Below are 14,271 nucleotides of genomic sequence, written 5' to 3' on the forward strand. Positions count from 1 at the left end.
ACGATGGAGAGCTGCAACTAACGATGAATTATCTCATCGGTTAATCTGTTGATATTTGATGGATTAATGATCGAATAGTTCCTTAAAATGAATCAATGGATCGGAATTTATTGACAGACGGCGCAGCAGCTGCAGGTGTTCAAGGATTAGATTAGATTAGATTAAACCCAACATTCATAAATACCTTTGAAAGAATTGGCAGGAATTATTCAGCTGCCGTCAAACAGGAACAGATGGAACCCTGACCCCTCCTGGGTTTTAGTGGATGATGGATAACGGGATGCTGCTCCTGCTCGGTTCCTCCCGCTTGGCTCCTCCTGATGATTTACTGATTCTGCTCCTTCCTGAAGCAGCAGGAAGTCCAGCCTCTGATGGACCTTCAGGTACCTGGAGAGGCTCTCTCTGGCCTCCATAATCTCCTCCTCTGGATGAGGAAGAGTGGATTATTTGACCAGCTAAGCTGTTAAGGATGTAGATGGTCCGTCTCCATGGTAACCTTCCCTGGACAGACCCCTCCTGGGCAGTAAATCACAGAAATGTTTCTGTTTGGAGGAGGCGGGACCCTCGGTGTGTGCTCAGAGCAAACAGTGATGTCACACATTCCTGGGTTTTCTGCTCATGTCTGTTTTTTTCATCAAAGGTTTAAAATGTGCTGAAAACGGAGGAAAAGTTGAAACTTGCAGGTTTTCCAGTCGGATCTGATGATTTAAGGGGGAAATGTGTTCTCTTCATTTAACCCCTCCCCTTGGGGAGCAGTGGGCTGCCATTGTGCGGTGCCTGGTGGGAGCAGCGTGCTCAGGGACCCAGAGCGGAGGCTGTGGGGATCCAGCGCTGCTCTAACCCCTACGCAGACACCAGAACTCAGCTGTGAGGACGGCATGGATTATCATCTGCAGATCAAGATGAAATGCCGCCGGTTCTAAAACTGGGCTCCATCAGAACCTGCCTGGGTTCTGAAGGAGAGTTCAGCTGTTGGTGGACAGGGAGCGGTTCTGAAGGACTCGTATCTAAGAACTGCTGCTGCAGAACCAGAGCAAAGATTAGCATGAAGAAGCAGTTCTTGCTCTGTCTAAAGGAGTTCTGAATAAACGGATCCTGCTGTCCCGCTGCTGCAGGGGGGGTCCGTTTGGTTCTGCTTTAGTGGAGGAACTCTGAATCAGTCCTGCTCTGATCTGAGGTTTGGAGACAGTTTTCAAACCTTAGATCAGAGCAGATAACCCAGGAATTAGACGGCACCCGCTGAGCACACACCGAGGGTCTCGCCTCCTCCAAACAGAAACATTTCTGTGATTTACTGCCCAGGAGGGGTCTGTCCAGGGAAGGTTACCATGGAGACGGACCATCTACATCCTTAACAGCTTAGCTGGTCAAATAATCCACTCTTCATCATCCAGAGGAGGAGATTATGGAGGCCAGAGAGAGCCTCTCCAGGTACCTGAAGGTCCATCAGAGGCTGGACTTCCTGCTGCTTCAGGAAGGAGCAGAATCAGTAAATCATCAGGAGGACGGACGGACGGTTCAACAGCTGATAGTTAAACCTTCTCTCCACCTCAATCCTGTTTGATCTGATTTTGGTTCTGAATGATTAAAAAAACAGGCACTAACAAAACTTCTTGTTTATATTTAATGCCATCTAAAGTCAACTTTTAGCATTTGTTTGATGAAAGTTAACCTTTTGCTACAAAATCTGTATTTATCATAAAATATTGCTTCCTTTCTGCCGTCGCTTTTCCAAGCAGATGGAAAAAGGGATCCGCTACGTACGCTGTTAGCCAGCAGGGGGCGCTTTATCCGTTCCCTCCAGGTTTAGTTCTGGAAACGCTGCTTTGATCAGGTGCAGGTCAGACCTGATTGGTTGGCTAACAGCTGTTAGCTTAGTTAGCTTATAGTGAGATGCACTCTATAGTCCAGGAAATACGGTATTTTAATTCGGATGGAAGTTTTATCTCAGCATCCATCGCTGCAGTGAACGGCTGATCTGGAGACGCTGAGGCTGACGGCGTCCATCAGAGCAGCGTTTGGCTCTGGGTTCATCCGCCTCGCCGCAGGCAGCTGCGGCGTTTAGGAACCGCGTTCACTGACGTCTTTCTCTCCTCCTGCAGACGTTCTTGGCTCCCGTCAACCAGGTGTTTCCTGCCGAGGACGACGTGAACAAACATGTGGAGGATAACTGTAAGCTTTCAGTCGTCCCGTCTCTGCTGATGAATGCTTTTCCACCTTCGATCCCGCAGGTGGCGCTCCACCGCTCTGCATCACTGTGTCCCGTCTCTCCCTCACAGGCTCCCTGATGTACCTGAATGAAGCCACTCTGCTGAACAACGTCCGGGTTCGATACAGCAAGGACAAAATCTATGTGAGTGAATCTTTACAGGAAGACGGGCTGATGATGATCGCCATGGATCCACTTTATTTATAAAGCCCTGAAAACACAAAGCCAAGTTTAACAGTCAACAGAAAACCAACTATTTAAAGCAGGAGATGTACGGAGTTAAGTTTGTTCCATTATTTTTGAACGTAATGTTCCTGTTCGAAATTTGAAAAGAAAATGCAGAAATACAACTTTAAAAAGAAATCGAATAAAGCCGCTGTCACACCATGACTATTCAGACCAGCGTATGCCTGACGTACAAAATATCTGGCAAAAACATTAGCATACGTTGTATAAGTCGTATAACGTGCTGAAACACGTTGATTTATGGCGAGAACGTCGAGAAATTTTGAGCATGCTGAAAATTTCCTGACGTATGCCGGCGTATGCCTAGCCTCGTGAGACCATCCTGATCTCGCGAGCTTTCAAGGTTTCACTCGCAGATCAGTCTGGAGACTCTCCGTTAAAGAAAATTTGGAGCCGTTCACCAAACGAACGTCCAATCAGCGTTGGCTTTGAGGCGGGTTGAGGTGTGACGCAACGAGAAGCGCGACAGTTCATTCTAAAGAACATGGCGGCTTAGGCCGATAAAACTAGCGTTAGCGTGGCTATTGAGCAAGTTTTATGGGAATTACAGAGTATTTGTTCACTGAAAGAAGAGCAAAACACTGCTCTGGAGGCTTTTCTCAGAGGAAAAGATGTTTTTGCTCTTCTCCCGACTGGTTTCTGCAAGAGTTTGATCTATCAATTGGCTCCTCTTCGTCGTTGCTCTGTTAGTACTTCATATGCTTCGTTGATCTGATTGGTTTATTTGGCCCGTCTATCACCAATATAGGCCAATCAGCTAACCGGTATTTTCGCCCCTTCCCAAAATTACTTCAACGGAAGGTTTCCAGATGGATATGCGGAGTCAGGTTAGCGTATGCCATATCTGGGCCATAAGTTGCAGGTAAGGTCCCTGTCACACCTTGCAGATTTAGCCAGCATATGCCCGACGTCCCGAAATCTCCGAAACCGCTGGCGCATACGCAGAACTTTCTAAACTTCTGTCCAACGACAGCCTGACTTATGCATAACACGCGGCAGCGTAATGCTGGAGAATCTGAAAGACTTGCAGATGGGGTTAAATAATAATAAAACCTTATTGTCGTAGAAATGAAAACCAAACAAAATAAGTTGCTTTTCTGCAGAAAAGGAAAGAGAACAGACAGAGGATGCGACTGTAGTCTACTCTCTTTTCTGCCTCTTTTATTATCGGACTTCAAAAGGATAACAGGAGGGGTCAGAGGTTAACACATGATAGAGCATTACCTGTGCAGTTTTATTGCAGGTGACGACCAGTCAGCTGCAAACACACATGACTGGATAGAGCCTGACTTTTCGTAACAGAACATTCCTAACAGGCCGAATGCCTGTTACTTAACATAAAACGATAACATACATTTTTCTAACACCTGCATCCAGAAGAGAAGCTGAACCTGGTGAAATTTCCTCAGACTTGTATTCGTCAGCCTAAAGACGCCCTGCAGCATCTGCAGACGTGTGATTAAAGACCTGCTGACACCAAAATAAAGCCCATAAATACAGTAATCCAGCCGCGCGGTGACGCTGCGTGGGTTAGCATCTCTGAGTGCTTCATCTGGGCCAGCTGGCTAAGCTAAAAGAAGCTAATGATGATATTGATCCAACTCTCTGATAAAAAAAAAAAAAAAAAAAAAAAGTTATTTCCTTTAAAAACAGATTTGTGGCACTGCAGGTCCAAACTTGGTTCCTCTAGCGTTGCAGCTAATACAGTTAATGAAATGTAAAGTCATCCCCCCCCCTTTAGATCGTTAAAGTGAATAAAGAAGTAGATAAAAATAAACACCATGCTGTAAAGAAATTATCCCAGTAAAATAAACAGCAGGAGGGGCCTAAAACTGATCCCTGAGGAGCTCTGTCTAGTTTCAGGTCTGGATCAGAACCAGACCAGCGCTGTTCTATGGAGGGAACTTTATTCCATTATTGTTACAAGCAATAAAAAAGCAAAAACAAAATACAGAGAATTTTTTTTAATCAAAACAAAAGCTTAAGAGTAACTTTTGTGTTTTCAAATCGATTTTTTTAAAATAATAAATTATACCAGCATTTTTTATGCTTTTTTAACTAAGTATATATTTCAAATTTTATTTTCTGTTTTTTAGGGGTTTGATTATGATTTGCATTCTTTCCAAATTGTGTTTCACGTTCTCTTCACTTCGAGCCACGCTTGATGCTCACATCGACCAATAGAAATACATCGTCACTCCTTCCTCCAGAGGAAGGCCCGCCCCCCAGAGGCGAAGAGAAAACACAATTTGAAAAAATACACTTTAATAAAACCTGATAAGAAAAAAAAAAGAAAATTTATAAAAAGACATTTTTATAACAAAATTGTGAAAACATAATCTGTTAAAGAAAATTTGAAAAATAAAAATCTGAAGATAAAATAAAAAAACGATACACTTCATAAAACTTGATATGAAGAAAAATTATAAAAAAATTTATAAAAAATGTGAAAACATAAAATCTGTAAATATTTTTCTCAGAAAGTTACATTTGAAAATTTTAAATCTGAAAAAGATACACTTCATAAAACCTGATACGAAAAAAGAAAATGTATAAAAAAAAAATTTTTATTTTAAAAAAATGTGAAAACATAAAATCTGTTAATTTCTCAAAAAAAAAAAAAAAACATTTGAAAAATAAAATCTTAAATTTAATTTAAAAAAAACAAGTTGATCTCAAAACCTTTTTGATTAAAACTGTTTTTTTCTTTTTTGCATATATTTTCATTCGAATGTTAAAAATCTTGTCATTTGCTTCCAACAATATTGAACCAAAATTCTCTCCATATCTTCCAATCCAACTTTATTTATAAACCACTTTAAATTGAACAACAGCAGATGGATTCAGACTCGGAGGACTTAAATAAAAACAATAAAAGAATAAAATGTGTTTAACAAAATAAACCTCCCATAATTAAGGGGTGGAGATGGTTTTCCTGCTTCAGTCTGTGTTTTCTCAGCATTAATGAGGCTTTTTTTGGGGCTACTCAATAAAAGCCCGGAACTCAACGCTAATCCAGACATTTTAATTTGAAAAAGCTTCCTGGATGGGAAGAGAAACGTCTTCAAACTTGTAAAAACAGTCCATTGTTTTGTTTTTTAATGACTACCACCTGGATGAGTGAGAATGTCCGCCATTGTTTCCTTCAGATCATCCTAAAGCTCCTCAGCATCCAGATCAGAACATTGATCTGATCATGCAGGGTCACATCCACCTTCAAATCCTCTATTGCTTTGGGGTTTTCACATCCACATAGAAAAATGTTTCTAGATCCCCAATCCTTCAGAAGACCAACACTTTTCTGCATCATAAAAACCTTTCATTCTTATTGTTTAACCAGATGTTTGATTGTTAGAGTAGTTTTGCTGTCCTTTGCTTCCACATAAAGCAGCGGGATGCTGCCATCTAGTGGCTGAAGGTGGAACTGTGCTCATTCTGGATTCTCCTGTGTTTCTGTCGGTTCCTTCCAGTAAGATGAGCAGCTCCCAGTGAATTACTGGGTTTATATCCGGGAGCAAACGGTTCTAAGAGTTGTCTCTACTTCTCAGACGTACGTCGCCAACATCCTGATCGCAGTCAACCCGTACTACGACATCCCAAAGCTTTACACGGCAGAAACCATCAAGCAGTACCAGGGCCGGTCACTGGGGACGCTGCCGCCGCACGTCTACGCCATCGGTAAGAAACCGTGGAGTCTGCTTCTGGGGTCGGCAGGTAGGAGAGGTTGAAGCGAAGAGTCAAGCTGCGCCGCGCTGGGACTGGTTCCGGTTCTGGAGATACCGGCAGAACCTGGGAGAGTATGGAGTCACTGTCGTTCCATTCACTGTTTTTTTTTGGCAGCCATCTTGGATTTAGTCTTCAGAACGAAAACTATTATTAGTTTAAGTCACTTTTTAGTCATTACAATAGTTTTAGTTGGTTTTATCTTGCAAAAAAAGGTCAAATTTTACAATTTGCAATACGAGCCAGATTCTTTCCCAGACTGCAGCTCTATCCTAGATCTACAATAACTGGGTATAGAATGCTGCCTGCAGATCATCACTGCTGTTGGGCCGAAAACTTTGATTTATAGAATTTAAATAAACTTTTTCATGAATTAATGCTCTACTTTATAAAAGTGTGTCACAAAAGTTGTGAAAATGGTTCAACATATCATCTTGGTTAATGTAGCAGACAGATGAGCTAACTGAAAGTCCAGTAAAGGAATGATTTTAGATAAACAAGGTTTCCAGATGATCCAGTAATTATGCATTACATGCAGCAGCGGACCATTCCGGATGATGAGGTTCCCCCCCAGGGACATGAATCAAAATTAACTTCCATATGACACATATCAGGGGTTGACGTTAAGGATTTTTACCACTTTCACATTTCATTTGCCCAGAAACAATTTTTACTTGCCCAGAATAATGTTTGATAAATATAGTTCCTAATATTCATTTTTTTGTATATATATCAATGAAACATGTTTTTTGTAATTCAGTATTTTTTAAGTTTCCAGGTTCCTGGTGTGTATCTGCATGCGTCAGATAATGAACTCCAGCCTACATTACCGTGTTAACATGCTTTTCAATCCTTCCTGCACATTCTTTTCAAACTTAACTTTACTTTAAACTGTTGTTTGCTCGAAAAAATATAAACTGTAATGTTAAAAATCTAAAAAAAAACAAGATAATACTATTAATATAATGTGACTTTTCTAGAGAATCGTTATACATAGTTATTTTATTCAGGGTTTCCACAGTCTGACATCATTTTAACTGATCAGGATTAGTTTTCCCTGACAAAATAAATGCAGCAACAAGACAATAATAATAACATAGCAGGTCACCAATCTAACATGTTTAGCTCTATAACATTTAAATGCACCTCTCTGATGTCTAAGAGAAAAAAATAATGAAAATTTTTTAATGTATGACCTGCATCACTGTACAGAAGGCTGCCATATGGTAGCCATATTTACACTGTGCGCATGGCGTACGATTATGCTAATTTTCCTAATCCCTGACCGATCGTTTTTAATTTTAATTATCTGGGTGGAGGGTAAAATAGCTTTGTTGTTGTTTTTTAGTCTGCCAAGTCGAAAAAAATGTGTCTGATTCGCGCAGGACAAAAAATCCCCGGACAAAAATCACCCCATCTGGTGGAAAATCACGCGAGAATGTGTGCAAAACAACAAAATTGGCCCCGGCAACGCTTCTGGGTCGTTTTCAGTGAATGTCGGTGATTTTAAAGTAATTTTGAGTGATAGATGTTTTTTTTTTTTTGCGACATGTGTACTCTCCCGACAATAAAAACTACTTCCCCCGGGAGATCGGGCGATGGTTAACATCGAGCCCTGCATATTAAAGGAATAGTACACCCAAAACATGATTAGCCTTCATTTTCTACTCACCCCCATGCTGAACAACACTCTGGAGTACTTTTTTGATATCTCAAATGCATCTGGAGATCTGGGAGGCTTCTTGCTGTCTGCTGACATTCAAATAATGGAGGTCTATGGCGCCCGAGACAGAAAGGTCCATAAAAGTCCACAAAAAACGTGTCAATATTCCTCCATACTGCTCGTCCAATGTATTCCAAGTGTCCTGAGTGGGTAGCGTCCATAATTTACTCGAAAACGAAGTCATTTAGAACGTTTTAGAGCATAAACAGTAGTGTATAGGATTTCCTGAAAGCGCATTCACGAGTCTACGGAAACCGCGGCAGACCAAACCAGATGAAAGTGCGCATTCAGCTCGGCAAAGAACTCATGCTCTTCCTCAACACTGAAGTCCTCAGAAATTTTTATTTCGTTGTTTCTTTCTTTGCACAGGTAAACAGCACATTTCTTCTTCTACGCTTGCATTATCGGCAGAGCAGACGCTGAATGCGTACTTTCATCTGGTTTGGTCTGCCGCGGTTTCCGTAGCGTCGTGAACGCGCTTTCAGGAAATCCTATACACTACTGTTTATGCTCTAAAAACATTCTAAATGACTTCGTTTCGAGTAAATTCTGGACGCTACCCACTCAGGACTCTTGGATTACATTGGACGAGCAGTATGGAGGAATATTGACACGTTTTTTGTGGACTTTTATGGACTTTTCTGCCTCGGGCGCCATAGACCTCCATTATTTGAATGTCAGCAGACAGCAAGAAGCCTCCCAGATCTCCAGATGCATTTGAGATATCAAAAAAGTACTCCAGAGTGTTGTTCAGCATGGGGGTGAGTGGAAAATGAAGGCTAATCATGTTTTGGGTGTACTATTCCTTTAAACTCTTCCATATAATGTACTGTGCATTAACACTAGTGAAAAGCTCTCATACAGAGTATTGAAAACTGTTCATATAAACTAGTGAAAAGCTTTACCTTTCATTAACACTACTAGGTGAACCATATATTTCAGTCAGCTGACATATTCCGTTTCCCCATAATTTGGGAAAAAATAAACCAATCCTGTGAATTTTGAAGTTGTCATTATTTTTCTATATAACATTTGAAACATTTATTATTTGATATTTTTAAATCCAAAATGGTTAAATAAACGTGACTGTCGGTTTGACGACCTTAATGGATTATAATTTATGTTTAAATGTTTAGCTAACAATTTACAAATATTCAAACAGTGTTAAAAACAAAATCCACTGGTTTGTTTTCAGCCTTTTTTCCAGAATGTTCAGCAGCTATTTGCTAATATTTTTGCAGATATTACATCTAACAATGTACCTTAAAAAATAAATACATACAGTTTTTTTTGGAAAGTCAAAAATCCTGTGAAGCTGAAGTTTTTTCTGTTTTAACTAAAATCTGCAAAAAGCTTTTTAGCAGCGTGTTTAAAAGGTAAATCTTTTCACCCGTTTATATGAACAGTTTCTGTATGAGAGCTTTTGAGTTGGTTATATAGGAGCTAAATGTTTTCACTGCTTTATGAGAGCTTTTCACTAGTGTTTATGCACATTTTTCAGCATATTATATGGAATAGTTTAATTTAATATGTGCATATGGAAGTTAATATTGATTTATGTCCCTGAGGGGGGGGGACCTCATGGTGGATTATTTTCTCCCCCGCTGCTGCTGCTGCAAACATCCACGTTTAGCTCCTCAGTTTTCATTATCGTTATAAAAAAAAAAAAAATGAAATAATTTCGTCATCGTTGATGAAAACCACACGGAGTCCATTATTGTTGTGAAGAAAACATTTTGGAAATAGGAAAAATTTCTTAAGCAGAGAAAATTTTTGAGTATAATTTTGCTTTATTTCCCTAAGTTGTACATATTTTTATTTTTCAGTAACTTTATTTCACATTTTATGTCAAATGTTTTTCAGATGTATTTTTTTTTTCTTCAATGTTTTCATATAAATGTTTCAAATGGAGTTTTTTTTTTTAGTTATTTTTCAGTTTGTCAACATAGAGCTTTTTTATTGGCCTTAAAGTGGAAAAAAAGAGTTTTATCTGTAAAAAGTGCGATTTGTAAAACTCATCCTGGAAAAGAGAAACTTGAAAAGATTTTAATGTAAAATCTGTTTGGGGGAAAAAAAAAAGGAAATTTGAAAAAATATTAATATAAAAAAATCAGTAACTTTTTTTTAAATAAGGAAGTTTTTCACCGTTTCAGTCGTTTATTTCCATTTATAAAACATTCTTTTTTTTTATTTTTTATATTCATTCATTTCATTGAATACAAAAAAAAAAAACAGCCTATCAAATTTTTGATATACTAAAAAATAAAAAATACACCTCCATCCATACATACCTACATATCCATCTGTATACATTACATACATATACACACAGACATACTACATATGTATTTCAACATTTTAAAACAAAATGAAATGAAAGGCAGCAGAAAGAAGAAAAAAATCTTATATCTGCCCCTTTTTTCTCAGCTCTGAAACTAAAAAAAATGGTTATCTTCTGCAACAAAAACAAAGTCAGTCGTCAATCTCAACTAAACAACGATAGTATGAGCTCACTTCTTACTATTTCATACTTCTTCAAGAATCCAGTCTTTAACATTCTCTTAAACATGTGCAGTGATTTGGCATTTTTAATATCATTTTGTAGTTCGTACCATTATTCTTTGCTAGAATAATGGCACTAAGTTGACTCCATAATGAGGTTGTGTCCGTGTGTCTCTGCAGCTGATAAGGCGTACAGAGACATGAAGGTCCTGAAGACGAGCCAGTCCATCATCGTCTCAGGAGAGTCTGGAGCTGGAAAGACGGAAAACACCAAGTTTGTTCTCAGGTGGGTTTGGATGAAGCCGGCAGCTCCGCTGTGGAGCCGGATCCGATCTGCTGCGTTTCACGCCTTTGTTGATTTGGATGTTTGATTAATAAAAAAAACGTTTATTAAAACAGTTTCATCAGATATATTTTATCACAAATAACTGGTTCCGCATGTTTGCGTTGAACAGTCGTATGTTCGGAAAAGAAGCTCGAGGCGAAGGAAAAGCCTGGAACGCAACAAAAATATGAAGATAAAATAAAAAAAAAATACGCTTCATAAAACTTGATATGAAAAAAAATATAAAAAGCAATCTGTTCATGTTTTTCTAAGACAAATTTTTTGAAATTTTTAAATCTGAAAAAGAAACTTCATAAAACTTGAAAAAAATATATATAAAAAAAACATTTTTACAAAAAAATGTGAAAACATAAAATCTGTTACTTTTTCTCAGAAAATAACATTTAAAAATTTTAAATCTGAAAAAGATAAACATCATAAAACTTGATATGAAAAAAAGAACATATATAAAAAACATTTAAAAAAAATTCAAAACATAAAATCTGTTAATATTTTTCTCAAAAAATAACATTTGAAAAAAATAAAAGTTCATTTAAGTAAAACCTTTTTCTCAGTTTTGTGTTTTATTTTCATTCTAATGTAAAAAACTTGTCATTTGCTTCCAACAATATTGAACCAAAATTCTCTCCATATCTTCCAATCCAACTTTATGTATAAATCACTTTAAAGTGAACAACAGCAGATGGATTTAGACTCGGAGGACTTAAATAAAAACAATAAAATGTGTTTAACCAAATAAACCTCCAATAATTAAGTGGTAAAGCTTGTTTTCCTGCTTCAGTCTGTGTTTTCTCGGCATTAATGAGGCTTTTTGGGGGCCACTCTATAAAATCCTGGAACTAAACGCTATTTCTGACATTTTGAATTGAAAAAGCTTCCTGGATGGAAGAGAAACGTCTTCAAACTTGGAAACTAAGTCCAGTAGATTGTGTTTAATTTTCCTTTTTGGAATGCGGACATTAGGACACCCACTCAATTGTAGTTTTAAAAGCATCCAGCAGAGGCCGCCATTCTAAACTTTCAAATGTGTCGAGCGCAGTGTTATTTGTGTCAAATTGGTTCACAGGGCTTTGATGTTGTCATCACTAATTAACGCGCTTTTAACAGCAGAAGCAGCACGTTTCCATGCATAGTTTATGGTTGATGTGCATCAAAAAGTCCTGCAGCGCGTCTCGAGGAGCAGGAGCAGCGCTGCTGATGCAGAGCCTTTTTCTCCTGCTGCCTCTTAGTTACTGAGTCCTGAGTTTGGATTATTTGTTTTTTTTTTTTTTCCTGGTTTTGTTTATAATGTCGGCTCTGATCTAAAGTGTCGTCCGTCACTTTTTCAGATACTTAACGACGTCCTACGGGACCGGGCAGGACATCGATGAGAGGATAGTGGAAGGTAATATTTTTAACGTCATAAAATCCAATGATGTAGAAATGCTGTTCCTAACTGGAGCGTCTGCTTTGTGCAGCAAACCCCCTGCTGGAGGCGTTTGGAAACGCTAAAACCGTCAGGAACAACAACAGCAGCCGCTTCGGGAAGTTTGTGGAGATCCACTTCAATGAGAAGGTATTCCCCTCTGTTTTTAATTATTTATTTATTTTTATTTTATTATTTATTTATTTTTTTCCCAATCTGTTTTTATCTACGGCGCAGTATTGGGGCCAGGCCAGAGTTTCTATTTTTTTTTATAAAGTCATAACATTAGGAGAATAACATAACATTTCAAAGTCATAACATTAGGAGAATAACATAACATTTCAAAGTCGCAACATTAGGAGAATAACATAACATTTCAAAGTCGCAACATTAGGAGAATAAAATATTAAAGATTAAAGTCATAAAAAAACAGAAAAAATAATTAAAGAAAGACTGCCTCCCTCATTTTTCAGTTTTTGCGGTGAAGGAGCGACGTCTGTCCTTAGAGCTGGTTAATAGTAACGGTTCAAACTTCATTCAGGTCTAATTAAGACTTATTGTACGGAAGCCGAGAGCTTGAGTTTCCCTCAGATACTTTTTTCACGGTGGTTTTCTTGAGAAAACGAGTTAATTTTCTCATTATCTTAAGATAACAAAAGCTTGCTGTTAAAACTGATTTCATCCTTCAATATCACAACAGCGGGAGAGGATTTATTAGTCAATGTGAAATTTTTTAAATTATCTGTGTTGAACTTTTAGGTAACGAGACATTGTTGGTTTGATGATTTGCTTCCACTTCTGACTTATAAGCAATTAGACCTCTGCCTCCGTTAATCATTTCGTTATCTCAGGAAATCAATAACTGTTTTCTCGTGATAGTGAAATAATTATCTTATCTTGAGAAAACAATTAATGGTTTAACCGTGATAACGAGATAGTTAAGTCATTATCTCAAGGAGAAAAAAAAAAAGTCTAGTATGGCCGCTCTCGGCTTCCGTATTATTGCAACCATCAGACACAGAAAATGGTTTAACTTTGCTGGTATACGACCATTTGAACTTTAACATGAGGTCCCAGTATTCCCAGTCCTGCTACTGGTTCTGTGTTCAGTGAAATCTGACTGCTGTCTTCCTCTTCTTTCAGAACGCCGTCGTCGGAGGGTTTGTGTCCCACTACCTCTTAGAGAAATCAAGGATTTGCAGACAAAGCTCTGAGGAGAGGAACTACCACATCTTCTACCGCCTGTGTGCCGGAGCGCCAGAGGAGATCCGCCAGAAGTTCCACCTCAGCTCTCCGGATACGTTCAGGGTACCAACGTTCATGTTCTGCTGATCTGTTTGGATAAACGCGAGAGATCAGAGCTATTAGCCTGGAGTCTGGGCGCCTGAAAGCTGCTGAATTTGGAAAAAATCCACCACTTTTTTCTAAAGTTTTCAGACTCTGAACCAGATCAGTTTCTGCTGAGCGACTCAAAGCTGCTGCAGCAGCTGCTTTCTTCCTGTCGGCTGATTGGTCAATCACACAGGAAGGTCACATAGATCTATGTGCTTAGATTGGAAGCACTTCAGCTATGGAGACAGTTTTGGTCCAATATTGTTAAAAGAAAAACAGAATTTCCAAAACAGTTTTGACATTTTCTTTCAGATTTTATTTTTTTATTATGTATTTTTTTCATATTTTATAAAAATATCTAGCTATTTTACATATTTATTTTTTTACAGATTTAATATTTTCAGTTTTTTTTTTATATTTCTCAGATAGATTTTTACAGATTCTACTCTTTTCAAATAGCGTTCCTCAGATCACCCTATCTTGACGTTTTCTCTTAACCAATAAAAATGCCGTTGCTATAGAAACGCATCTGTATTCCCCCACGCAGAAAATGAAAAAACGCATTTTAAAACCTTTTTTTCTTAAAACATTTTCAAAGTTTCATTTCTTTCTATTTAGCATCATTATTATTATTATTATTTTATTTTTTATTTTTATTTTTTTGCTTTTATCAATAATGGACCTAAATTGAATCCAGAGGAGTTCATAGGACAGAAGGAGGAACTGGAAGTAGCTCCTTCCTGCTTCCGGCTCCTTCCTGCTTCCGGCTCCTTCCTGCTTCCGGC

The 14,271-nt window shown here is 38.3% G+C and overlaps 1 protein-coding gene across 10 annotated transcripts in view; it reads left to right on the top strand.

The window, feature by feature from the left end:
- The window catches only part of LOC119796406 (unconventional myosin-VI-like), a 74,785-nt gene that overhangs the window by 15,904 nt on the left and 44,610 nt on the right, over nt 1-14,271 (top strand). For all 10 annotated transcript variants that reach the window (XM_038304915.1, XM_038304916.1, XM_038304917.1 and 7 more), the window contains exons 3-9: nt 2,103-2,172; nt 2,280-2,353; nt 6,004-6,133; nt 10,584-10,689; nt 12,078-12,133; nt 12,207-12,304; nt 13,298-13,462. In XM_038304915.1, the coding sequence (XP_038160843.1) occupies nt 2,103-2,172; nt 2,280-2,353; nt 6,004-6,133; nt 10,584-10,689; nt 12,078-12,133; nt 12,207-12,304; nt 13,298-13,462 (699 nt within the window). The remainder of the gene's footprint in view (nt 1-2,102; nt 2,173-2,279; nt 2,354-6,003; nt 6,134-10,583; nt 10,690-12,077; nt 12,134-12,206; nt 12,305-13,297; nt 13,463-14,271) is intronic.

This window comes from Cyprinodon tularosa, unplaced genomic scaffold (assembly GCF_016077235.1).
Source record: "Cyprinodon tularosa strain WSP-4 unplaced genomic scaffold, ASM1607723v1 ctg548, whole genome shotgun sequence".
Classification (NCBI taxonomy): Eukaryota; Metazoa; Chordata; class Actinopteri; order Cyprinodontiformes; family Cyprinodontidae; genus Cyprinodon; species Cyprinodon tularosa.